Here is a 27,538-nt window from a genome sequence, read left to right as displayed (position 1 = left end):
GAGATGTGCCTGCCTGTCTCTCAAGTTCTAGGATTTAAGGTGTGCCCCACCATGTCAGCTTCGTTGCCCTTCCTGTTTGCTGTTTATTTGTACTGAGAAACAACCCCGTAGCCCTACGCATCTGGATCAGCGCTCTACCAACTGAATTTCAGTCCAACTCTTCCAATCTCTGTTTAGGTTATGTTGAAAGTGGAGTGATTACCAGGGTAACTTCAGCAAAATGGAGGATGGAGGTACCGCACGCAACGTGAGTAGCATGATGTTCAATTGATGAAGCTACACTCGAAAATATGTTGCATTGAACTAAAAAGAAGCTCTTATGTTTAGGGACTGCGGAGATGGGCCAACCGGCTAAAATACTTGTAGCTAAACCAATCCTTGGCCCTACACCTAGGGTGTGGAGGAGACAAAAGGAAACTTAGCCTTGCAACCCAGCCAATCTAGCTAGTGGAGAACTTCTGATTCAGTGAGAGAGCCTTTCTCAAAAATTAAGGTAGAGAAGAAGACATCTAATGTTTATTTCTGAACTCATCACATGTGAATCTCTCTTACATATATACATACACATAGTAAGATAAATAATAAATTTAATTTAGTTGTTTATAAATTTTGCATATCAGGGACATTTACAAAACAAGTTTCACTGAAAGGCTGACAAAGACTTCTGGGAAGTGACAATGAAAGAGAACCGACATGTCCTCCAGAAGACGAGATGCTACGGGAGGTTCCTGCTCTTACCAATTAAGATGGCAGCTTGACCTATATGCTTTTTTATGGCTTCTTTTATTTCTTTGTTCCTAAGGCTGTAGATGATGGGGTTGAAGAAGGGGGATAGAACTGCAAAGGCCAGAGCAATGGCAGTGTCCCAGAACAAGGAGTAGGTAGCGGAGAATCGCAGATACATGAGAGCCACGCTACCAAAGAAGAGCAAAAAGACCGTAAGGTGCGAGACGCACGTGGAAAATGCTTTGCGGCGGCCTTCGGCTGACCGGATGCGCAGAATCACAGCCACAATGCCGACATAGGACATGAAAATGAGCATCACTGCTGTAATTATCTCCACAGCATGGACAATGTCCACCACCTGAATCATGACGATGGTGTGGGTATCTGTGCAGGCCAGGCGCAGCACAGGGAGGAAGTCACAGAAGATGTGCTCAAGCCGATTAGAGCCACAGAAAGGCAGTGTGGAGATCCAGGCAATCTCAGGGAGGGGTGTGAGAAAGCCACAGACACAGCAACTGAGGGTCAGCTGGGCACACAGTCTGGAAGTCATGATGGTAGGATAATGAAGAGGACTGCAGATAGCCAAGTATCGATCGAAGGCCATAGCGGTCAAGAGACAAACCTCGCTGATGCCTGTAGAATGGAAGAAATACATCTGCAGGACGCAACCGTTCAAGGTAATACTCCTTCGTTCACTAAGCAGGCTAGAGAGCATCTTTGGGATGGTGGCTGTGGTGTACCATATCTCCAGAAAGGAAAGGGCGCTGATGAAGAAGTACATGGGCGTGTGGAGGTGCGCATTGAGCTGGACTACTGTGATGATAACCAGGTTTCCAACGATGATAAAGGCATAGATAAAGAGCAGTGGGATGAAGCAAATGACAGAATCTCCCCAGGAACAAGGGAAAGCAGAAAAAATGAACTCCTGAGCAGTGGTCCAATTGGAGAATTCCATCTCTAAGTGAGAAGCGAGAGCGCCAACAACTGCCAGTGTACTCAAGCTCTTCTGAAAGCGTCCACTGTGGTTTTGGGGGAAAACCCACTTACCTAAAGGCAGACTTTCAGAAGACACTTGCACTGTGGATGGAGGTGAAGAGAAATGAATGATGACATCATGTGTAGTCCACACTGGCTTTCAAGGAAATGTGCGATAAAGGAGAAAAAATGGGCAGAAAATACAACTTGTGTTTAGACAGTCATTCTCAAATACTAGCGCGAATCAGAATTAATGACCAGTCAAAGCTCAGATTCTTGGTGCTGTAAGTCAACGTTTTATTCAGGAGGTCTGAGGTAAAACCTGAAGATTTGCAGGCAATGACCAGGAATCCCAATGCTCTGAAAATCATATTTTAAAATCATCATGCTCTGTTAGACATCTGGAGGGAAACCTGAGAAATGGGAATAAAAACAATGCTCATTCCTGAGTTCCGATCTTACTGATTCCCCAACAAAATTCTGACTTTCTGATCAGTGCATCTGACTCTTGGCATGTGATCTGAGATTTTTTTCCTTTCATAGAAAGTAGATTTTTTTCATACAATATATTATGATTATTGTTTTTCCTCTCCTTAATCGTTTCAGTTCCTTCCCCCTCAACCCCACCCCACCCATCTCAATCCTTTTGTCTCTGTTAGAAAACAAACAGGTATCTAAGGGACAATAATAAGCCATCACTGGGGATTTCTCACCATCTTCTTCCCTTTCTTCTAATTACCTCACCTCTTTATGAGTATAATTCTTAAAATGATCCAGAGGATAAACTGCACTGGCGTCTTTGTGTTGTTTGTTATTTAAAGGATGTACCAATCTTTTGACTCCTGTCACATTTTCATGTCTTATGTAAAAGAGACTTGAAGGTGCTTCAAGCCAGAAGTCTTCAACAAAAAAACGAGTTTGTGAAAATCGAGTATGTTACGCTGTCAGTGTAGGGTTGCCCTTCTAGTTTTGTGGGGGAGCTCAGTAGGGAGGGAGAGCTACACATTGACTACATACACTACAGCATAGGACAAGGCATTGTCCTGGTAATTGTCTCTCTTTTCACAGTACTTTGTTTTACTTCTATGGATTGATTTTTCTTTTAGTATCAATAGGTTCATTCCGAGTACATTGTATCTCTACTTAGACGATTTCTTTCTTTACATAAAGTTTTTCCTACTGTCATGTGTAATCATTCTATTGTCCAAATCTTTTCAAATAAATTACCTACCTTCATCTTTCCATATCAGCTTCCACTCACCTCTGAAAGTCAGGTGCTCGATGCTCAGAAGTCCTCTATTGAGACCATTGGGTTTGGTTTCCCTCCTAGACATTTCATTTTTTCATTCCCCAAGTATATGAATAACTCAAAATTCTGGTTCCATTTTATTCTCATCCCTATTTCCTTTCCACTCAGAAGAGTCATTTTACTTCAACATTTCATTTTTTTAAGATTCCCAGTTCCCCTTGGCCTTTGTTCTTTTATATTAACAATAATTTATAAGTCTCTGTTCTGAATCTCTCTCTTGTCCCCACATTGACAACCCACCCCAAGAAGTTTTATTGTTGCCCAGTGTTTAAGCAACACATATTGTGTCACAAGACCACAGCCCTGAAAATCTTGCTGACTTTCTAAACCTCGGGACCTCAAAGTGTAACTGCATTTTTGGTTTTTTGGTTTTTTAACATGTTGCACCTAAGAAAGAATTTCAGTTAAAAAAGGCCACTAGAGTTGATGCTATTCTGCATGGACTGGTGTGTCTGTGAGAAAATATTTGGACATTTTTCTATGGAAAGGTCAAGGAAGGCTCCAGGAAACATGAGTATTTATTGCCCAAGGAAAAAAGGCTCAGAAGAAAAGCAATAAGGTCAAAACCTCACACGCAGTATTCTAGTTCTCAAAAAGTGGAGATGTTAAATTTCTTTTTTAAAGACTCACTCTAACAGGCTGGCATGTGACCATAGTGCTAGCATTCAGCCAGTTTCTTCCCTCACTGTTCTTCTTGTTGTTCTCATATATCGTAGCCATACTCCTACCATAACTATCTTTCCACTTGTTTCCAAACTAGATCAATTGCCCACATACATTTAATTTATTTTTCTCCTATTTATTATTAACTACAAATCTCTCGAACTTCCATCATTTCAATTATGTGACTAAGTCCTATCAAACTCCTCTTGTTTGCATACATTAACTCTACCATTTTCCTTTAACTCCATAGTGAAATTAGTTGTTATTCTGAAGAAGTAAGATTTCCCTTATCCCTCATTGCTATGACAACTTGCTATTTACTGTTTCTACTCATGAAACTTATATTTTCTACTTTCTAAACATCTGTAAGAGTAGAGTCTCTTTCCAGAAATATCCTGTTTCTTATTTCCTGTCGACATCTGCTTCTTTGTTTTCTAATCAAGTTCATGTGTTTCTTGGAGTTTTGTATCTCTGCTTACTCCATTATTGGTGATATATATGTATGTGTATGGTAGGAGAATGGGTGTTATTCTCCTATCTGTGTTCTATCTATCTATCTATCTATCTATCTATCTATCTATCATGTATCAATAGATCTATCACTTATCTATCTATTGATCTATAATCTATCACCTATCTATCTACCATATATATATATATGTCCTATATATCTGTCTGTCATCTATCTGTTTAAATATCTATCTATCTATATCTATCTATCATCTATCTACCTGTCTATACATACATGTTAATTTTTTAGAATGTTTTTCAAGTTTTCTTGAGTTTTTTTAAAATACACATGTGTATTTTTTTTCGGAGCTGGGGACTGAACCCAGGGCCTTGCACTTGCTAGGCAAGCGCTCTACCACTGAGCTAAATCCCCAACCCCCACATGTGTATTTTTTAATATGTATCTTCTAACTATGGACTTCAGAGCATGGTTCTAAAATTTGAATTAGACACTTGCTCAAGAATGTAGCTTCTAAATAGACCCAGACATTTCTGTAATCTCTAAATTCAGGCCAATACACCACAGAAAGCATGAGGAAAACCTGACCAAAAGCAGAAATTTTCATCTTTACCCAATAAATCTATCATCATTCAAATTTCAGTAGTGGTGAATCTGGTACAGTTGTCAGTAACGTCAACTTCCCAAGCCTATGTTTCTTTCCTAACCATTCTTGAAACATTTCAGAGATCCAAACCCAGTTTTTGTCTGTGTAAAATTTAAAGCAGCCCTTTCTACAGAGAAACCTGCTAATTCAAATCTTTATATCTTGTACTGCCTCATCCTAGAATTTTCATTCATATTTCTTAAAAGCCAATCCAAAGGCTACTCACAGTAACTACAGTGAGTGGTACTGTCCTCTGCCTCCAAATAGTCAACCATTGACCTTGCTGCTGTTAGAGTCCAAAGTCAGAACAAACATGAATGAAAACTCTACCTTTGCTATATTGATGGTTGTGAGGGATCTAACTGCCATAGGAGAACTTCCTTCACGCTACTTCCACTTGAAGCAATTTCTTTCATAAACTCAGTGATATACAGACCTGAGTCTCCCTTGTGGGTCTTCTCCCCTTTTCTTCCCTTCTTTTGTTTTTTAAACATGAGTAAAATGATTGACTCTCTTGGGAATTGTACATAAATGATTCAAGATTAGGAGAAAACAATCATCCCCATAATGGCTTCAATTGGGAAAAACAAAAGCAAAACAGCTCAGGCTAATGAGGAGAATCTCAGGCCTAAGGATCCCCAGATCATTTCAAATGAACTCTTCTTCTTATATTTACTCCCTCCCTCTTTCCATGGCTCTCCTAATGATGCTGATGTTTAGTTAATCAAAATGAAGAAGGTCTAAGACTCAGATTTGAGTGGCGTTGGTACAGTCAGGGAGATGCATGTAGATGCAGTGAAAAGAGGAGGCTGACCTTCCTTCTCACTTGGTCCGAGACAATACAGCTAAGTTTAGGAAAATCAATTGGCCTTTTGAATATTCCAGTTATTTACTTCTAATTAAAATTTAGGGCAATAGTTTTGATTGTTTTCTTTACCTGCTTTGTGCACTGAGGTCAGGACTTCTCAGTGGAGACAAATGACAAACAAGGAAGCTTTGCAAATATTAGTACAAATAAGTAGTGTTATATGGTGACCTCATAAGACTATTTCAATTATAGTCTCAACTTTTACACAACCAATTGAGTTTCTTCTCCCCTTGAACATCACTTGCCCTGTGAATTGGTATAAGCTTTTCTTCAAAATATCCCTTCCCATATGGAAAACCAAAATTTAAACATTGGTATGAACTTATGTAATTACATTTTCCTAAAATAAATTACCTTTTTTCTTTGAGTAATATGTAATATGAAAAGTGAAGTCCAGAAAGTATTTTCCTAAAGTTTATGTATTCACATTGATAAGTTCAAATCAATGCTAATATTGTGTTGGAATCATTTATTAAATATAAGTACATAATGTAACCAGTTTTATATTAGCAGTTCTCTTAACTTGACTCTTAGCTGACTAATGATTTTCTTAAGCTTATTATTATGTAGGTATCTTCTCTGATGGAACCCAGACATGAGAGTCTTCTGCCATATATGTGTTGGGGGCCTCATATCAGCTGGTGTATGCTGCCTGGTTGATGATCTAGTGTCTGAGAGATCTTGGGGGTTCAGTTTAATGAGAGTGCCAGTCCTCTTACAGGGTCACCCTCCTCCTCAGCTTCCTCCAGCTTTTCTGTAATTCAATCACAGGGGTCAGTGGCTTCTGTTGATTGGTTGGGGGCAAATAGAGGTCTGGCAGGGTAGGTGGGGTGGGAACATCCTAGTGGAGACAGGGGTAGCATGGAGGAGTCATCGGATGTAGAACAGTAGGACGGTGGACCAGGAGGGGAATAAAATCTTGAGTATAAATAAAAACAAAATTAAAAAAGAAAAAATAAAAGCAGTTGTATTTACATTGTAAAAAAAAAAGTAAAAGTAAAAAGGTTCAAAGAATCAGGCTCCTCACAAAATGTACAATATCCTCTATGGAAAACAAATATGAAGATTATGACAGCACTCTTCTAAAGGGTGTGTTTTGCAAACCAAGTCCCATAAACAAAATTACATTGGTACATTTGTGTTGAATCTCAGAGTACTCATGGGGATCTCATACATTACTTTAACTAAAAGTTTTTCTCATTTTCTACAACTAAATGAGATTTCCTTTGCATGCAGGGAAGCCACAACTAAAATTATATATAAATGCAAAAATGTATTTCCTGCATAAGAATACATTACTTTGGAGACAGTTAACTAAAGAAGCATGCTATATTATTGTCATAAGGATGCATCAAATAAAAACCAAAGAGTTGTCAAAACAAAAATGAAAAAATTAAAGAATAAAAGTTAGCAAAATAAACAGATAAATATTAATTATAAGTACAATTATAAATATTAATAGTTAAACAAATAAAAATTAAACATCAAGGAAAATGAGGCTAGAACCAGGCCTGGAGCCATGTGAATGAATAAACAGAGGAAAGACAAGTGGGAGAATAGTGAGAACATACAGAAGAGGCTGACATCTGGTACAGTTCTCACATTGGGCAAGTATCTAGGTAAAGAAATACTGAGATTTCTAAAACCCACTATGTACTTCAGTGGTTCCTCATCGTTGGACTGTCTCTGTCATTCTCTCCTAACTCAGACGCACTTTCAACATCCTTGATGAACTCTGAGTGGTCAGCATCCCAGTCTTCATTATTGCCCTCTACGAGCCCCCACTTCCGACCTGCCCCAGACTCCATCTTCAGGCTGTTCTCATCTTTCCACATAGAACTGAGGTTCTTCACCATGGATTTCCCATCCCTCGTCTCTTGATTGTTTGCTCCATCTTTCTTCAATTCTCCTTCTCCCCAAGCTTTCCTGTACACAACCCACTGTGTTTTATCTGGGTTAGCGTCTTCTCAATATCCCATAGGCCATTTCCATCCAATTTTAAAGGCTTGAAAGAGGAACCAGCTGTCCACTCATAGAACTGAAGCCACTTTTGTCCCTTGGTGGAATGCTTTCTTATACATGGTAATGTTTAGAGAACATTACAATAGAAATAGTAGGAGGAGGAAGGAGAGGAAACTAAAGAGAGAGGATAAATAACTTAAGTAGGATATAGGGCTGAGGTAAGGCAGCCACCCTGGGCAAGCCTAACTTCAAAACAATGCATCCCAGGATTTTCCATTAACTCCTTAATAGCCAAGTAAGAGAAATATCAACCTAGGCTTATGAGATGGAAAGGTGCCTACAACTCATTGAGAGTCCATTTGGTGCAATGATTTTATAGTTTTTATAGTAATGTGTAGAATTGAGTCCTGTAATTCAACATATCAGAATCCTCTTTTAGTTACACTACAACTTCATCTTGCAAATGATCAAATCATAGACTCCACAAAATACAGAAATCAGATTGAAACTATAGACCAGATATTATGCTACAAGTCATATTTATAGTTTTACATTCATGTGTTAGTTGTAAAACTGTTTTTGTAGCCAATGTTTTTATCAATAATTGTAAATATAATAAAAAATTTTATGTAATATATTAACTTCTTGACATTTATCTTGAGACAATATTTTAGAAAACGGGTTTTGTGCAGACTTGATTAATAAAGACAATGATATGTAGAAATATATAAAATTTCAAGTTAGAGAAAATTTATAGGACATCACCATATTATCTTACAATTAAGTTATAGTAAATATTAGGTGTGTATATAAACCTTAGTATAATATTCCAGGTTTTGCAAATATGGGCTATGGAGTCATATATGTTTAATATTAAATATGCTAATACAAAATTATGTATTTTGTACTTCAAACACGGAAAATATTTTAGAGTAATGAATGAAATGCATGTATTTATTCTATATCAGTTTATTCATATTGACTTTCTGTAAAAAACTCTATTTCTTTTGTAGTGTTTGACACAATACTAAATAGAGCTTATGATGTCCTGCTGATGAAATTTTACAGTCACAGTGCATGGATTCATGTGTCTTAAACAGTTAGAACACTAAGTGGAAAGGAGACAAAGACGAAAGTCAACACCTACAGTTCCAATGCAAGGAAGGATTTCTTTTTCTCCAAAGCTTGTTTTAAGGATCAGATTATTAACCATTGAACCACAGAGAGAGTCATTGCAACATGAGTCGCTAAGAACACTAATGTTATTGTGAAGATTACAGTGGCCAAGAAACTGAGTCAGAAAACGAACACCTGTAAATGTTCTTCATAGCTGTACACTTAACTATTCTAAATATAGATTTATACTCAATGATGAAGTTAAGACAAAACTTGTTAATTTCATAATCCTGGGGAATTATCAGCAGATAGAATTTATATGTCCATCCATCAGTTCATTGGAGAAAGTGGTTGATCAATTACATAATCTTTGAAATTGCAGTCATTCTTTAGAATCAATTCTTTTGGAAAAGGATCTTATTTAGCTTTAAAAGGCAGTGGTATAAATCACGTACCTGATTGGTTGGACACCTTTTGAGAACAAAGGAGTTTGTTAAATGCATCTTTCATGTCCTTATTTTTCAGGCTGCATATAATAGGATTGGAAAAAAGGGGCAAACACAGAAAATGTAAGAACAATGGTGTTGTACCAGAACTGTGTATAGGTAGCAGAGAATCGAAGATACTTAAGGGTCACACTGCTGGAAAACAACAGGAAGACAGAAATGTGGGGTATGATGTGTGCCAATACATGGGAAAACTTTTATGATCCTAGATGGGATTTGAGATGCTAATATCCAAAAAACACAGAATAACTATTTATTTCCTTTATAGACTGGCTGTGTGAGAGAATTATCCTAACTCTATCTCCTTGAGATTGTGTTATTTTTTTCAATCACTTATTAGGTGGTTTTCCCACATTTTTGCTATTCAGGAACCATTCTGCCTTATGTATCCCTGTCATACTAATGTCAAATCAGTTGAAATTGCAGTCCTTACGTTATGATTATACTTTTGAATCATGTAAAGGAGCTTATTTTCTTAGAAACTTTTTGTTATTGATTTCCAATAAACCATCATTCCTGTCTTTTCCATTTTCCTATAGCAACCTTTTTTAGATTATTTTTGAGTGACGATTTTATAGTTTTATATTTTGACAGTCATGCTCATTACTCCTTATTTATGTCTGCAGGAACACCGAAGACCTGATCCTTAATATCAGTCAACACACACTTTCAGTTGAAGAAAATACTCCCCCATCACTTCCTATTGTCTCAAATTTCAATTTATAACACTCTCTGTCTTCACTTTCTCATATTTCTCTGTGGCAGTTTCAAAGTTCACCGTGAGATACTCGCTAGAGCTGTGGTGGCTTTTAGCTTTCTTCTTAGGGTGCCCCTTTGCTCATGCACCTTTACCTGTCTAACTCTGATCTATTCTCAAGTTTCAATTCAGCTATTGTATCTCTTGAAAAGGCTATAGACTGTTAGTACTGTCTCCTACACACACACACACACACACTCACACACACACACACACACACATTCACATTCACAAGCACACTTGCACAGACATGAACATGCTCCCACACGTGTACCCCTTAGACTGTCTTTCACATGCATCCTCTAGATGATCTTTACCAAAATCTGTTGTTGCAGGGTTTTTGTTAGTTAGTTTGGTTTAGTTTGGGTTTTTGTCACTAGATTCTATTAGTGCATAGTTTACCCTTGAGAGATATTAGGCACTTGGAAATAGTTTACTTTCCAATAAAAACAATTTGAATTGAATATAAAAGCACAATTAAAACAAAAGAAATCTGCAAAGCAGACAGAGGGGAAGGGATCATGTCATCACTTACACCTATGAAGTTGAGCACAGGATGAATAACTCACTATTGTTTCTTATGTTATTCTTAAGAGCCTAGAGCTCGAAAGATGAAATTTCTCATATAGCCAAAGCAAGTTTCAACTTCCATACCTCCCAAAACTCTCACACTTTGAACTTTCAACAGTCAGTTACTGAGTGCTTCATTCCAAGTAAAAGAAATGAACACTCACCTTTGACCTCAGGAGTACCAAACTCAGATGTGTCAAGTAGTCAGGGTTTTTACTCAGGTATCTCTGTACCTGTTCTCTCAGCACCTCTACAAAGTTCCTATAACCATCCTTGGGAACATCCTGAAGGGAATGTGGGTTCCACTGAGGTTTTATTCCCTCAACAGTACAGAGAAAACACTTCCCTCCTGGGGTCAGAGATGAACACGTTCTGTGCTTTCTCTTAATTAGATCCTCAGGTCAGGGAGAGTCAGTGCTGAGCAAGATGCTTCCAGATCCTGCTGAACATTGTCACACCCTTTATCAGTGTTATGATTGAAAAAGCCATTCTCCACTTAGATATGACACCAAAATTGCTGTGACAAAACAGCCATGGAAGGGTGCTGTCATTATTCTGTTTTGTAGAAAGAAAAGAGAGCTGTATTGAAGGTGATTTTCTGACAAGGATCATGATCTATCTTTCATCTATATATCTAATATTTATCTATCAATCAATCATCTGTCATCTATCCATCTGTCCTCTATCAATCATCTATTGATCTAGCACATATCTATATCTAGCTATCATTTATAAATCCATCATTTATCTTTATTTATCTATTTATCATGTATCTATTTATCTATCTATTAAGGGAAATAGGATTCTATATTGTGTTATTACCTAATAAGGTAATTCATGACTCATAAAGTCTTTTTAAATCTTAAATATATTGCAAGAATGGAGGCACCATACCCCATAGTACAGTAGTACAGTTTAGTTAAGCCATATAATTCTAATCTCAAAAGCAATGAACAAGATTTTTAAGAAACATCCTGTAAACAGAAATTAAAGTTATTGAAACACTTAAGATTCCCAATCATATTCAGGACAGACTTTACAATGATGACACAGAGAATACTTGTCTTCTTTTATATTAGGAAAAGACATTTAGTTGACATATTTCAATCTAACAAAGAGCTAGGTATGGATAAAGGAATATCATGTTCTATATATTAAATGCATAGTTTAAATAATAACAAAGAATCTGAGGCTTAAATTTAACTTTCAGATGTGTTCAAAACTTTGTGAAGGCAGAAGAGTCTTTTAATTGCATTCTTCATGTCCTTGTTTCTAAGACTATAAATGATGGGATTGAAGAAGGGGGCAAGTACAGTAAACATCAGTGCAATTGCAGTCTCTAAAACTGGGGGATAAGTGACATTGAAACGCAAATACATGAGTGACACGCTACCAAAGAATATCAGGAAGACCATGAGGTGACCAGCACAGGTAGAAAAGGCCTTTCTCCTACCCTCAGCAGAAGGAATTCTTAGGATCACGATGACAATTCTTACATAGGACAGAGCAATGATAAGAACAGTGATGATAATGGCTACTGCATGGATCACGTCCTCAATGACAATCATAGAAGTGTCTGTGCAGGCTAAGCTCAGCACAGGGACCAAGTCACAGAAGATCTGATGGATCTGGTTGGGTCCACAGAAAGGCAGAGTGGAAATCATCACAATCTCAGGAAGCAAGATGAGAAAACCAAAGGTGCAAGAGGCTGCAGAAAGCTGAACACAGAGCCTGGGTGTCATGATCATCTGGTAGCGAAGAGGGTTACAGATGGCAATGTATCTGTCAACAGCCATGGTGATGAGCAAAATCCCCTCTGAATTCCCCAATGAATGAAAGAAATACATTTGTAAGAGGCAGCCAGTGATGGTGATGGACTTCTTTTCATCGATGAGATTGGACAGCATCTTGGGAATGGTAGCTGTGGTATACCAGATCTCCAGAAAGGAAAAAATACTTATAAAATTATACATGGGATTATGAAGATGGCTGTCTAGCCTTACAGCAAAGAAAATCAACAGGTTCCCAATGACAATGAAAGCATAGATGAAGAGCAAAGGGAAGAAGTACAGTAGACTGCCATCCTGGAGTCTGGGGAAGGTGGTAAAGATAAACTCTGTCACGGCTGAAAGACTTCCATTCTCCATGTCCCCAGGAGAGCTATCTGCAGAAGAAGAGAACACACTTCACTCATGAGAGACGGAGAGGAAAATAAGCAAAATGCACAGCTAAATGGCTTGAAGGAATCGTTGGGAATAAGCTGAAGTGTTTGTGCACACTTTCCCCACCTTCTTGCTATTCTGCATAGTGACTGCTATCTGGTATTTCCCTTCTTACTCCTTGAAGAAGTAGAACTTCAGGCTAAAGCCAGGCTAAAGGGTTTTCAAATCTTTTAAGGGCATAAAAATTATTCAAAGTTATCTCAGCATATCCTCTATGTATCCCTATTAACAATCTATATATGCTATATTGTATTGTATTATTGCATTGTTCTGTGTTGTAACACATTTACATAACAATATTAATGATATGAAGCATAAATTAAAGATAATAAAATAAATGCCCTTTTATGTGCTTTCCACACCAAACTCTATTTTTTATACACACTAGTTTGATATATTGATTCAAGCAAATTAGAGTGTAAACTTAGGGGCTAGTAAGACTGCTCATCAGGTACAAATATTTGCTATGCAAGCTTGGTAACCTGAGTTCGGTTCCAGCAAGTAGTAAAAATCCAGGTACAGTGGCACACATCCCTAATTCCAGTACTCCTATGTTGATATAGGAGGTATAGAAATTAAAATGAGCAGGATGTTGGTTTATACAACACCCCAGCAGAAAATCAAGGGGATTTCTATCTCAACAAAAGGGGAAGTTGTCCTCTGACCTAGCTAGACATTTGACATGTGGGCCATGTTATGAATGTGCCCCTACACTCTCTCTGTCTCTCTGTCTCTGTCTCTGTCTCTCTTTCTCTGTCTGTCAGTCTGTCTGTCTGTCTCTCTTTCTCTCTCTCTCTCTCTCTCTCTCTCTCTCTCTCTCTCTCTCACACACACACACACACACACACACACACACACACACAGAGTTACTAAATCTCCCAGTCTCAGTTACTCATTTGAAAAATGCTATTTAATGTAGAGTCAAGGGATTTGAACATAAACATAAATGTTTGGTGTTGTTTTGTTGGTGCTAGGACTTTTGTTTGCTTGTCAGTTTGTTTCTGAGACAGTTTTCCTATCTAGCCAAGGATGCCTTGGAATTCACTATGTAGTCTAGGCTGATCTCACATAAAATATCCGTCCTCCTTAGCCGTTCAAATGAATGCTTGGGCTGCAAGTGTGCCAGCACAATGGGCACTGTCCTATGGGTGTACCAGGACATTAAGCAGTGACGTAGACTCCAGTGGAGTAAGAAGATCCAGATCACTTACTTTCTTATGCACCTTAACCCTTTGCTACATACTTCATCCCTCAGCATCCTGCTGGTGCTATTCTGCCAGTCACTGTGGTTATTACTCAGTCCTGCCTGGCATGTGGCACACTCCATTTCTCTTCCTCACATACTATTCCTTCTCTTTCAATACCTCCAGCTCCAAATGCCTCTCACAGGCAGGCCTGCCTTGTTTCGTTTGTTTTTAGATGCAACTCCCATTCTCATCTTCCTCTTCCTTCTCACATCAATAAGCATCATCTTAAAGTCTTCTTCAAGAATCTATTTCCTAAATTACTTCCCTAATTTCTTGTTCTGTACACTGCTTGCTAATCTCACTAACTTATAGGATCTATCTGACAATGCCTATAAAATCTACCAATGTTTTGTTCTACAATTTTTCTCATGTGCTCTAAGATAATGTATCTGACCCATTAAGACTCTGTCATTTCACCTAGCATCTGCCTACTCTAGTCTTCCTTCTAATTTCAGTTTTCATGTTGTTTTCTATAACTGCAATACTTTCTCTGTGTGTTGAAGCCTCTGACTTACATATAACACTTCTCTATCCTCTGCTTTGTCTCATAACATAAAATCAATACATAGCAGTGGTTGCATTTTAGACATTATAAATGAAATGCTAGCACTTAAATCCTTGCTAACGTTTACATACTTGTGACATTTCAAATTATTCAACTTCATTGTGTTTTAAATCAACTCCAATTTCTAAGAGGGCAGTGTTCATATATGCTCATAATGTTCTGACAATGAGAGAATATGTTGGTGATAGCACTAATTAATTAATGTATATCACAGTATAACGATGGCTGCAGTGGACATTGCCCCAGCACACTGTATACACTTGCAACCTGATTAACCTGCTTCTCATGAAGTTCTACAGATAAGACTATTGTTTTCCTCTCACAAGCAATGAAACTCAGCCATGTGATTTTCTGTGGCACATGTGCCTAATTATTCTTCCTTTGCAAGCATTGGCGATGGTACTTACCTCTGACCCAGAACAGAGGAACGCCTCAGTCTCTCTAGGTCTCTGCATTATTGACCTTTCTTCAGCACTCAAAGGGGGAGTTATACTCACACCACAGTCATCTCAGGGAATAGCAAGGAGGGGTCTGAACTCTGTGAGGAATTCCTCCCCTATGGTATCACAAACTTCATTTCTCATGAGGTTAATTAGTTAACTCCTCCATTCAGATTTCCGGGCCAAACTTGTCAATAAATATATTTTTTCCAAATTATGCTCATCTTAATAAGCACAGTAACCACTTTCTGCAGTATTATTTCAATTACTGTTTCTTGTTTTTGAGTCTCCCAGAGTGCACTGCAACTAAGTGATCATTCTGGATTTCCCCCTTTACATGTGCGCAGATAAAGGTGGTATGGTAGAAAATCTGAACAGAAAATTACACCGAAAATCTACACAGAAGAAAATAAGAGCATTTCATTCAAAATGTGTCATTTGGTATTTTGTGAATAATAATAAATATTATATAATGTTAAGTTATACATATTAAACATGCATGTTTAATATACGTAGTTTATGCTGTAATAACTTTTATGAGTTCCTCTGTGCAGTCTTTCATGCTGTATATTTGAATGTAAGCTTGGTATGTATAGTGTTAGGTTTATTACCAATTGGACACTGTCATATGGCTTGATGATAATTAAAAACTTTAGATACAATGAGTAACATGAAGGAATTGGAACAACCGGTAGCCTCTGGGTAGAGATAGTAACATGACTGGGGCAGGTATATTGCAGACAGCAGTAAATATGAAGCATCTTGTGTGCCTTTGGATGTTAGTTATGAAACAATCTAATTGTTTTTAGAACAGAAAGAGTCAATTTCCTAAGAAACCATTTAATTTCAGTCTCTAAACAACTTTCTTTTCAGTAGTCCAACTAATGATTGTTCCCTTTGATTGGACTGAAAAAGTTAGTGACATTAAACCATGAAGTTCTATAATGAGAGATTAAGCTCTGTGTGTGTATACCCTGAGAAAGAAGGGAGAAAAAGTGGGAAAAGACAGACAGATATGGGACAGAATATAGATTTATGATTGCAAATGTAAGTGAATGTCAATGATCCAAATGCTCATACCAAAATAAAAGCATGTCCCAAAGTCTAGCAAAGAGATTACTGTTGCGATGTTATACTTTCCAATGTCTTAGAATCCTAGAGGCCACATCTCTATTGTGTGTTTCAGTTTCTCCTCGGACTTTTCCCTCAATAAATCCAAGCATACAGGTCCAGTGTGACATGGGGAATCCCATATGAATGTTGACTTCGTTTTCACCATCCATGGTTCCTCAATAGACCATTACTTCTCGAAACTTTTGTTATCCCTTTCACGATGCAAATATAGTTTCCCATCTGGGATTCTCTTCTCTTTTCTGCTTTAACATCTAGCAGATTCCCTTTCCCTATTTACATCTCACTTGTATTGTACCTGAAGAAGTAAGGAAAATCACTCCCGGGAATTGATTTCTTCCCTAGGGGTGATAATATTTTGTTTCACTTCGTTGTTTGGTTATAATGTTGTGGATGTTGTAAAGTGTATACTTTTGGTTATTAGTGGACCACATAATAGACAGAATCAAATAATTATTGGTTGCATTGTCCAAAACAAACTACTGTGGTTTCCTTTTCTTAAAAAGTGTGATATTCAACATGTCATAATATTAAAAATCCACAAGTATCCTAGTGAAATTTTATATTTATTTCCCTCTTTGTTATTTTAAATTATTTTCAATTCGTATAGTAATCTTAATTTTATGTTCATTGAATTTGGGGAGAAATAAAGTTATAATATATGAGTTTGAATTGTTTTATTAATACTGATATCTATCCTTGAACTGCAGAAAATCAGTTTTGGTGACATTGCATGAAACACATTTCAAAGGACACAAAATAATGCAGTTCACAGGAGGTTCCTATTATCTATTAATAATCAGTCTATCTATATATTTATTATGTCATCTAGCTACCTATCCATCTGTCTATCATCTATCACCATCATCTAGCTATTATCTATTTATCTATTTTATATCTATCATCTATCTCTAGTTTTTGTGAACATGTAAATATCATTTTGAGTAAAAAATCCAATTATTAAGTTGGTCAAAGGAGTATACATGGACAGACCCATGGCTCCAGCTGCATATCTAGCAGAGGATGGCCTTGTTGGGCATCAATGGGAGGAGAAGCCCTTGGTCCTGCCAAGGCTGGACCCCCCCAGTGTAAGGGAATGTCAGGGTAGGGAGGCAGGATGGGGTGGATGGTTGGGTGGGGGAACACCCTCATAGACGAAGGGGGAGGGGGATGGGATAGAGGGTTTATGGATGGAAAACCAGGAAAGGGGACAACATTTGAAATGTAAATAAAATAAATCCAATAAAAATAATCCTAGATCCTGGATATATCTCAATGTCAGTGGCCTCAATGTTCCAATAATAAAACACAGAGTAACAGAATGAATGCAAGAACAGGAACTCTTCTCCTTCTGTGTCCAAGAATTACTCCTCAAGATCAAGGATAGACTTTACCTCAGCAAAAAGCATTAGAAAAAGATATATCAAGCAAATGGACCCAAGAAGCAAACTGGCATAGCCATTTTAATGTCTAATGAAATAGCCTTCAAAACAAAAATATGGGGAATGACAGAGCATACTCATCCAAGGAAAAGGTCCACCAAGATGACCTTTTTCTATTGTTGTTGTTATGAATTAAGTGCCTGGTAACACCCACCGCATGACACTCATAATTTATTTTTATTGGATTTCTTTTAATTTAAATTTCAAATATTATTCCATTTCCCGGTTTCCCAAACATAAATCCTCTATCCCATCCCCCTCCCCGTCTTTGATAAGGATGTTCCCCTCTCCAACCACATTTCAATACTTACCTTCATTGCCTCAAACACAAGGGCACCAAAGTTTGTAAAAGAAACACTCCAGCTTATATCACATACTGACCCTCACACCCTGATAGTGGGAAACTGCAATATTCCATTTTCAATGATGGACAGGTCGTTCAGACCAAAACTAAACAGAGAAATGCTGGAGCTAACAGATGGTATAACCAAGTGTACCTAACAAATATTTACAGAATATTCTATCCAAATGCAAAAGAATACACCTTCTTCTCTGCTACTCATGGAACTCTCTCTAAAATAGACAATATAATGGAACACAAAGCATGTCTTGACAGAAAAAAAAATATAAAATAACTCCCTGCATCCTATGAGACTACCATGGATACCAGAAATGACAGATAAGTTAGAAAGCTTATGAATTCATGGAAACTGAAGGATTCACTACTGAATGTAAAATGGCTCAATAAAGAAATAAAGAAAAGAGTTTTTGGAATTCAATACAAATGAATATACACCATAACCAAATTCACAGGACACAATAAAAAGGGAGACGTATCATAGACATGGAGAAAATCAGGAGAATCATTCTACTATATTTTATTTTGTTGTATTTGGTTGTTATCCCTTAGATGCCTATTATTTTCTTTTGATTGACAGAAAGGGAGTAGAAACAAAGACCAGCAGAGGTGAGGAGGAAATGAGAGGTGCAGATGGAGCAGAAACTAAAATGAGCTTAGATTGTATGAGAAAAGAATCTATTTTCAATAAAAAGAAGAAAAACCTATTCAAAATAAAAGGACAAAAAGTTAAAAACAAAATTAAGTTGGATAAATTCAGTCAAAATATTTAAAGGGAATGAAGATGGAATGTTCCTTACTTCAGATAAACAGTAGAAACAGAAACTGTATAAATAATAACCACATGTAAGATTTCTAAATATATGGTTTTAATATATTTATATTTTAGCATTTCTTAAAACATCCAAACCCTTGTCAATGGCAAATAACAACAGCTGACAATTGGCTTTTATTGGCCTTTTATAATATTCCAAAGGGGTTTGCATAGCTCACTTAATTTTAAATTGATGTATGAGGTCTTAATTTTAAAATATATTACTTTTAAACTTACAGATTTTAAAACAAAGAGGCAAAGAATTAACTAGTTGATTCTTCGAAGTCACAAAGTTAGTGTGTAGTACCATTTCAGAGTAAACTTTAACAACTGTAGATATTATGATTCTAAGTACTATATTTCACAATCTGTGTTTGTTACTATTGCTCATATAGATTAATCATTTTATATAAATTCAAGTTTACAAAGCATGAACTGCCTAAATATTCATATTTGCTTTGTATAGTTCACCTCTCACTGTAATCTAGATGCATATTTTCTATCTGATTTAAATACGTTCAACCAGAATAAATACAGTTAGATCCACAACAAAGACTTGAAGAGTATCAGTGTACCAATGAATAGTTATGTGCTAATTTTATGGTTTGATATGTTGGAATAAAGTCTACAGAGACCGGCATCTATGAGCAGGTTAGCTTGCAGAGGTAGGCAGCATCGTCGGAGAGGAGAGAAGCTTCTTAATTGCGGTCTTCATGTCCTTATTTCTCAGACTATAGATGATAGGGTTGAAAAAGGGTGCAAGAACTGCAAACATTAGTGCGATTGCTGTGTCTAACATTGGTGGGAAAGTAGCTGAGAAACGCAGATACATGAGAGAGACACTGCCATAGAACATCAGGAAGACACCGAGATGGGCAGCACAAGTAGAGAAAGCCTTCCGACGCCCTTCACCCGAGGGAATCCTCAGGATCACAGTGATGATTCTGATGTAAGAGAAGGCAATAACCAAGACAGAAAAGATGATGGCCACGGCATGCACCACATCCTCAACCAGAATCATGGAGGTGTCCGTACAGGCCAAACGCAACACAGGTTCAAAGTCACAGAAGATCTGATGAATTTGGTTGGGGCCACAGAAGGGCAGTGTGGAAATCCAAGCAATCTCTGGAAGCAACACGAGAAAGCCAAAGATACAGGAGCCCGCAGAGAGCTGAGCACAGAGCCGGGGAGTCATGATAGTTGGGTACCGGAGAGGGTTACAGATAGCAATATATCTGTCAATAGCCATTGTGGTCAGCAAAATACCCTCTGAATTTCCAAGCGAATGGAAGAAGTACATCTGTAGCAGGCAGCCAATCAAAGAGATGGTCCTTCGCTTACTGATGAGGTTAGAGAGCATTTTGGGAATAGTTGCAGTGGTATACCAGATCTCCAGAAATGAGAAAATGCTGATGAAATTGTACATAGGGTTGTGAAGACGGGTATCCATCCTGACTGCAAAAAACACAATGAGATTCCCAATAACAATGAATACGTAAATGAAGAACAAAGGAATGAAGAAGAGGAAACGGCCATCTTCAAACTCGGGAAGCCCGGAGAAGAGGAATTCAGTCACTGAAGTGGTTCTGTTAATTCTCATTATATTCTCGGTCAAGTTTGTCTTCATGGGGGGAAGCGCACAGCTCAAATCCTAGGTGAAATGTAAAACATCAGACATATTTGTCATACAAGAATCAAAAGGCAAACAAGTTTTAGGGAAATCATGTGTTTCTCTTTATCCTAGAATTAATGAACAGACATTCATTTGGAACCAATAATATCCCTAAGGTATCTATGTATCGGTTGTTTTCACAAATGAAGAAAAGAGACTCTCTTCATAACCTTATTCCCTAAAGAAGAAGACAAATAGAAAACGGAGTGTGGATGTAGCTCTTTGGTTTAGCATTTTTCTATCATGCACAGAAGCCTGGATTCAATCCAAGCATCACAAAACAAACACACATATGAAATTAACACATCAAAAATGTCAGTTTTGCTGTGCCATCGTGGTGCATGCCTTAATCCCAGAACTCAGAGCCAGAGCCAGGCAGATCTCTGACTTTAAGGCCAGTTTGTTCTACAAAGCAAGTTTCAGGACAGCCAGGGCTACACAGAAAAACCCTGTCTCAAACAACAACAACAACAACAACAACAACAACAACAACACCTCCCACCAAAAAAAAAAAAAAAAACAAAAAAGAAAAGTTTATGAGCTACATTAAATACAATAAAGTAGGATAATTTGAGTGCAATAAAAATTGCCTTTTATATTCATTTTAAGGTTGTTTTGTGCTACATATCACAGAATATTTTCTGAAGGCTCTTCAAAGATTAGATAAAGTACATGCTTATTAAAAACTGTCAGGGTGTGTACTCATATAAATAAGTAAATAAAACAAAACTGTCAGGGTGGGGAAGCAGGAAGGGGGTTGGTTGGGGGGATAGGGGGTTTATGGACAGGAAACCAGGAAAGGAAATAACATTTGAAATGTAGATTTAAAAAAAATCCAACAAAAAAACCCTGAAAATCTTGCAACTCTGAAGATTTCAATTTTCATAGACAGTTCATGAAGATAAATGTTCAAATGTATGTATATTACTTTTACATAATACAATGTGTTATCTTGTCCTTACTTTTTTAAATTACTTTTATAACGAATCCCTTCAGTGTGGGTTTCAATTTCTCCTTTATACTACCAGACTTGTAAAATCTTTGTATTTTAATGTGTATTTGTAGCACACAAAACACGTTACTGAGGGTTTTTAAGAAAGTTTATCAATATCACATTCAATGAACCAGTTTTGAACATCATTATTTTAAATATACATTTTGAGTTGAAACCTGATGACATAAATTGAATTAGTGAACTTTACTTAGCCCATGCTTACTTCCATGAGAGAAAAGATACACAGGTGACTCTGAGGATTCGGTTAAGTGATTTTACTGTATTACAAGAATTAACAGTTTATTGATAACCAAAAAGAAGATCATTAATAATTCCAATGGATACAGTTAAAGACTTTATTTTGATTCTTTTTTGTTCTGTTTTTCTTTTGTCTTTTTTGTAGAAAGTGATAACTATAATTGGGCAAAGCATATCAACAATTGCTTCATTAGTCATTAATTAAAATATCAATATTGTATAACTACAAAATGACTATTATAAGTTTTATCAAAATGTCTGTAATGCTGAGTCTGAGAGGAGCACGGAATAACCAAATCTCATGCACTGCTTGTAAGACTGTAAACTACTCCAGTCACTACAGAAGCAGCTTCTTATAACATTGCATTCATATTGGCTATTGATCCACAAACCCGTTTGAAGGTATTTTCCCAAGAAAAATGAAAATTTATGTTTACTTCCAAGCTTGTCATAAAATAGCTAAGATAAACTTCCTTATAAAACTCAAAACAATCATCTAAATGGCAGATGATTGGCAACCATATAAACTGATACACACATGTAGTGAGTTATCATTCAACGACTAAAAGAAACGGACTGTTGGTACTCACACCAGCACGAATGAAGGTCAGACTCAGTGAAAGGAGTTAAAGTCTGAATGCTGCCTACTTGTTTTATATGACATTTTGGAGAAGGTAATAGCACTATTACAGAAGCATAACTTTGCAGGGTACAGTAAGATGAGGTTTCAGCTTTAAAGGACACTTCGAGAATTGGGGGAAACGTTGCCAACAGTGAACTTGTCCTCTATTTTGATTCTCCACCCTGCATCTACCTTACCCATGTCATCAGATAAATTCGACATCTGCAATGAACTCTCTGACCCTCAACTTCCATTTAATATGGGTGGTGGCTGGCTTTCTCTGCTTTCTCGTTTGTGTAATTTCGTTGAATGACTAAGGACGTTGTTGTCAGTATTTTCAGTTACGGTTGGCAACTTCCCAGCTGAGGTCCTGGCAATTTGGGTTGGCTGTCATGGCAATAATGGAATATGATGCCAGTAACAGTGTTGGAAAGCACACACCTCTCCTAGTTTACCAGCAGGAGGTACAAGATTGCATGTAGCATATTGTAGCTAACTTATTGTTTTCACGAGTCTTAGAATCACTCAGGGACTTCCCAGTGGGTCTTGGTGTAAGCAGATTCTGCAAAACACTTCTCTAAACATCTTAGTGTATCTGCAGAAGTCGTAGCAGAAGCAATGGATATTCTTGAAGGATGTTAGCGTATTGTTCATCTTAATACTTTTGTCTAAGTGAAATCTCTGATGAGTTCACCTGCTAGATTAAAGAATGAAGAGCAAAGGTGCTAAAAGCCAGGACATTTTGTCAGGAAGTTGACAGATTCCAGACATCTTGGATGAAATAGTCCAGCTACATGCTTTGACTGCCTCACGTGTCCTTGTATTTAGCTAAGAAAAATACATGAACAAATACCAACCTTTTGCCCCTAAAACTGACAAGTGTCTCTCTTCCTTCTGGCACTCTTTATGTACTTGAATATGGTTAGAGGATCCCACCAGCATCCATCCAAGATGTCTCAGTGTTCAAAACCAAATAATATTGGGTGTTAAGTCAACGCTCTTCTGTCCCTAGGGTTACCTAGAGATACTAAGTCAAAGTGAAATATCAAACAGAGAAGGAAAGGTCTTGATCTGCAGTTCAGGATGATCTGGAATTCATCATGATTATGTAGCTGGCCTACAACTCATGGCAATCTCCTGCTTCAGCCACCTGAGGTCTGCCTCAAATGGGTTTCCTGAAGTTGTACTTCCTAATGAACGTTATCATCACTGACATCAAAAGGAAGAGAAAACACAGAACACTTAGTTCCCTAGTTACCCCCACACCCTCACACATGCCTGAGAATAATGATTCTCATTGTCCTCTGTAATCTCTACCATGGTGATTCCTGTTATTAAGCTCATTACTGGTATCAATGCACTGTCCATACACACCTGTCTGACCCAGTCCCTGGTGATTGCTGCAGTCTCAAACATCTTAGTGAAGCACATGGAACAGTTGCAAACCCAGTTAGTTGCTGCTTTCAGCCCTCAATGTGACTACTCATGCGACAGTTAACAGGTCCAGGACCGACATATTTACGTTCTCTTTTTAGAGTAATATAGTTAGATAGAAATCTGCTCTGCTCCTACTACGGTTTTTACTCATATAGAGACTCAGAAGAGAGTGGAGTCTCAATGCTGACAAAGGAAACACAAGCAAGTGGAAGGATGTATGTGACCTCTAAACAGAGACAAGATTAGCTTAAGCTGCAGAGCAAGCTGATCGGTGACTGACCACACACTGATCTACATATATGGATTGGAATTATGAGAAGTTGTCAAAGCAATGGGAAATGCTGTAGCTTGTCCTTGGATTCTAATTTTATTTTGAAAACCCTGAGGATGTCATAACAGAGGGAAATAGCAGCAGTAAAAATATTCATTATTCTGATATGCCACATAAATGATGTGATATTGCCATTGATTTCTGTTTTATGAATGTTTTTCTTTCCCAAGATAAATACTATTCCCCAATATTATTCAGGTCCTGGAAGGAATGCTAGCTAAGTGACTGTTCCCCTCTACCAGCTTGGAGCTCTATCTTCATGACAACGGATCACGTGAATCGCAGACAGGTATGGATTCCTCTCTTACCTCCTACCCGGAACAATGAGTTCCCTTCTTTTCCCTGGATGTATTCAGTTTAAGTCTCTCTAGTTCATGAAGAGAGACTCATACCTATTTCTAAAGCTTTCTCAGCAAGATTTATCTGCTGCAGTATTTCTCCCTAGTAATTAGGGGGAATGAACTTGATTTCCCTATGGTTTTAATTACTAGTAAAGATCTTTTGATATTTTCTCATGAGTTTTCCTTAATGTAATGTGTTCCAAAGAGTTTCAATGTAGTATAACTTTCCGTATGTATGTATGTATGTATGTATGTATGTATGTATGTATGTATGTATGTGTATACACATACATATAATTATGTTAAAGAAATATATTATTAGCGAGAATGGCTATCAGTAGAATTGGGGATAAACATTTTTAGCAGTTACCTGTTTCAGAAGTACTTAAATGTTTCAAATGCTATGGATATTTCTCTGAATACTTCATTTTTTAAAAACTGGAATAAATTCTAAACAACAATCCTTTGAAAGTGTTTACTTTGTTCTAAATTTTCTTTAATCACCTATTCTAAATTGAGATCAGCGCTTCCCATTTTAGCTCACGTCTACATAAGTACATTGGAAGTTCTAATGTGGATTTCAGCATAGTTTGAGAATGCTAGAAATTTATACACTTCAGAAACAGCAAACTGTAACCTCTCCCTATATCTAATATCCTTGAAAGGTGAATTGCACCTTTTCCTATCAGAGGATGAAATCTCCCTCCCCTCCTAAGTCCCCTTGACTTGGCCAGTGCGATGTAACAGGGAGTCTGTGGGCCACTTCTTAGACGAACCCTCCCAAGACCCTGCACACTAATCCACTGCTACTCTACCTAGTCACTGGATGAACAAACGCAGTTACTCCATTATAAATGAAAGACCACAGGTGGAAAACTACTTCAGCAAGCTGCAGGCAAACAATTGATTGATACAGAAGTAATGATTGAGAACTAGAAAATAACCTATTTGCTTTTAGCCCAAGTTGTCAGTATATGAAATTATGAGTTTTTTAAGTCACTAATTTTGAAAGAGGATTTGCTCTGTAGGATAAGATATCTAATTAGATCTCTTAAATCATTACTTCTATTTGCACTATCAAAATAACACCTTTATGTGTTTTTAAATTCATATGTATGTGTTAAGCATATATCTATAACATATAAACAACTATCCACATATTAAAATACTCATCAGGGATATTGTTTTTTTTTACTTTTATTCACTATTTTCTTATAATTTTCAAATTTTCATACATGTATAATATGACCATGTCCACCCATTATCCTGAAGCCCATCCAGATCCTCCCTGCCTTCATGCAGCTATTTTCTTCTTCCTCTTATGCTTCTTCTTATAATTATTCTTCTTTTCCCCCACTTCTTGTTCCTCTTCATTAATTCCCTGGGCCAAATTACTGCTATCATGAGGACATGAGTTTATGGCTATCCACTAGAGCCTACCAGTAGCCATACCTTTAGAGAAGAATGATTCTTTTTCCTTCAGCATCAACCAATATTCAATAATTCCTCAGAAAGGCATGAGCCTAATAACACCTTCCTTATCTATGTAGGAATTTGTGCTAGTGTGTTCTTGTGAGGGTTTTATGCAGACAAGCACAGCTTCTGTGAGTTCATGAATGCTGTAGTCAGAAGAGAACTTGTCATAACTCTCTTCCTTGTTCTCTGACATTTTCATTTCCCTTCTTCAGAAAGACATAGATGCTAGCCTATGAATACAATTTATTGCTCAAATGCACTTATTTGATTGCTGTCATAGGCATATCATATTAAATCCAATATCTGACATCTGATGCTTATTTTATTTACCCAGTTTCATTTCATGACTCTTCGTCATTTTCAAATTGGCCTTTGGTTTACAGGGTTCATGCAGCTGTTTCCAAATTAAGAGCATTGTCAGGGCGGGAGAGATGGCTCAGCAGTTAAGAGCACTGACTGCTCTTCCAGAGGTCCTGAGTTCAAATCCTAGCAACCACATTATGGCTCACAACCATCTGTAATGGGATCCGATGCCCTCTTCTGGTATGTCTGAAGACAGCAACAGTCACTCACATACATAAAATAAATAAATCTTTTTTTTAAAAAAAGAGCATTGTCATAATGATTCCGCTTATCTCATTTTCATGACTCATTTGTCATGAGGTTTTTAATTTCATCAGAGAATGCTCTTTGTTGACTCCTCCTGTTAATCCTTTTAAATTTATTAGTAATTGTTACAGAAAAGATTATACTATTTGAATATCATATTGGTATGGCCAAAAAGTTTGTATCTCCTTTATTACATTTAGTTATTATATTATGTAAATAGGATATACTTTATGGTCAATACATTTACAGTTATCAAAAGTTTAAAATGGAAACTGTTATATTTTAAGCCATAGATCACAATTAGAGAACTAATTTAATATTGTTTACAAATTTAGAATAAAGCTACATTACTGTACAGTCACATAAGGTTAAAAGATTTTAGTGGTCAGGGATACTTCAATGACAGAGCCCTTGTCTTGTTTGTATTATGCCAGGGTTTGAATCCCAGGATAACAAAAACTATTATTTCTAATGAATTGGACATAGGAGAACATAGGAGAAAAGATGAAATATAGCATAGAAAACATCAACATGTTTTATATTTTTTCATTTAATAGAAATAGAATGTATAAGCATATGCACTTCTATCTAAATTACTTTTCTCATTATTGAAAGCAATAATTAATAGAACTTTTCTTTTTTCCTTTTCCTTTTTTCTTTTATTGATAATAAATTTCCCCTCACACTGTTGATTGTTCTTTATTCTTGAGAATTAATACATGCAAACAATGAAATATGACCACATGCATCTCTTCCTTCTCCCACCCGACTTACTTAATTTCCACTTGTTTTCTGCTATTCCACTTTTCTGTTGCATGTGGTAATAAAACTTCATGAAAGCATTGTCTATTTGTGAAATTTCAATTCCATGTATGAGCATAGCAGCATCAACTGTTAAGCTTCGCATCAGTAGTATCTCTCCTTCATTTCAAATACTTCAATACTCCCTAATTTTTTAGAGTAAATTAGGGAAATCTAAATTTTATATAAGGCTTTCAAAACCCAGTGATCA

General features: G+C 37.0%; 3 protein-coding genes across 4 annotated transcripts; all 3 read right to left on the bottom strand.

Moving 5' to 3' along the window:
• Positions 1–715: 715 nt before the first annotated feature.
• Positions 716–1,681, bottom strand: LOC116911510 (olfactory receptor 6K2-like). Its single transcript, XM_032915498.1, has one exon. The coding sequence runs from the start codon at positions 1,679–1,681 to the stop codon at positions 716–718; it is 966 nt and encodes a 321-aa protein (XP_032771389.1).
• A 7,567-nt stretch (positions 1,682–9,248) lies between these two features.
• On the bottom strand, positions 9,249–12,714 carry LOC116911509 (olfactory receptor 6K3). Of its 2 annotated transcripts, XM_032915497.1 has the most exons (2): positions 11,914–12,714; positions 9,249–9,329 (listed from the first exon to the last, which is right to left on the bottom strand). In XM_032915497.1, exons 1-2 carry the CDS (start codon positions 12,712–12,714, stop codon positions 9,249–9,251), a joined length of 882 nt encoding a protein of 293 aa, XP_032771388.1. The 2 variants fall into 2 exon arrangements, with proteins under 2 accessions (XP_032771388.1, XP_032771387.1); XM_032915496.1 differs by lacking the exon at positions 9,249–9,329 and having other exon boundaries at positions 11,767–12,714.
• A 6,724-nt stretch (positions 12,715–19,438) lies between these two features.
• LOC116911519 (olfactory receptor 6K3-like) lies at positions 19,439–20,386 on the bottom strand. Its single transcript, XM_032915512.1, has one exon. The coding sequence runs from the start codon at positions 20,384–20,386 to the stop codon at positions 19,439–19,441; it is 948 nt and encodes a 315-aa protein (XP_032771403.1).
• Between the last annotated feature and the right edge of the window lie 7,152 nt (positions 20,387–27,538).

This window comes from Rattus rattus, chromosome 10 (assembly GCF_011064425.1).
Source record: "Rattus rattus isolate New Zealand chromosome 10, Rrattus_CSIRO_v1, whole genome shotgun sequence".
Lineage (NCBI taxonomy): Eukaryota > Metazoa > Chordata > Mammalia > Rodentia > Muridae > Rattus > Rattus rattus.
Note: the sequence above shows the minus strand (reverse complement) of the source record. Positions and strands in the feature narration are given on the sequence as shown.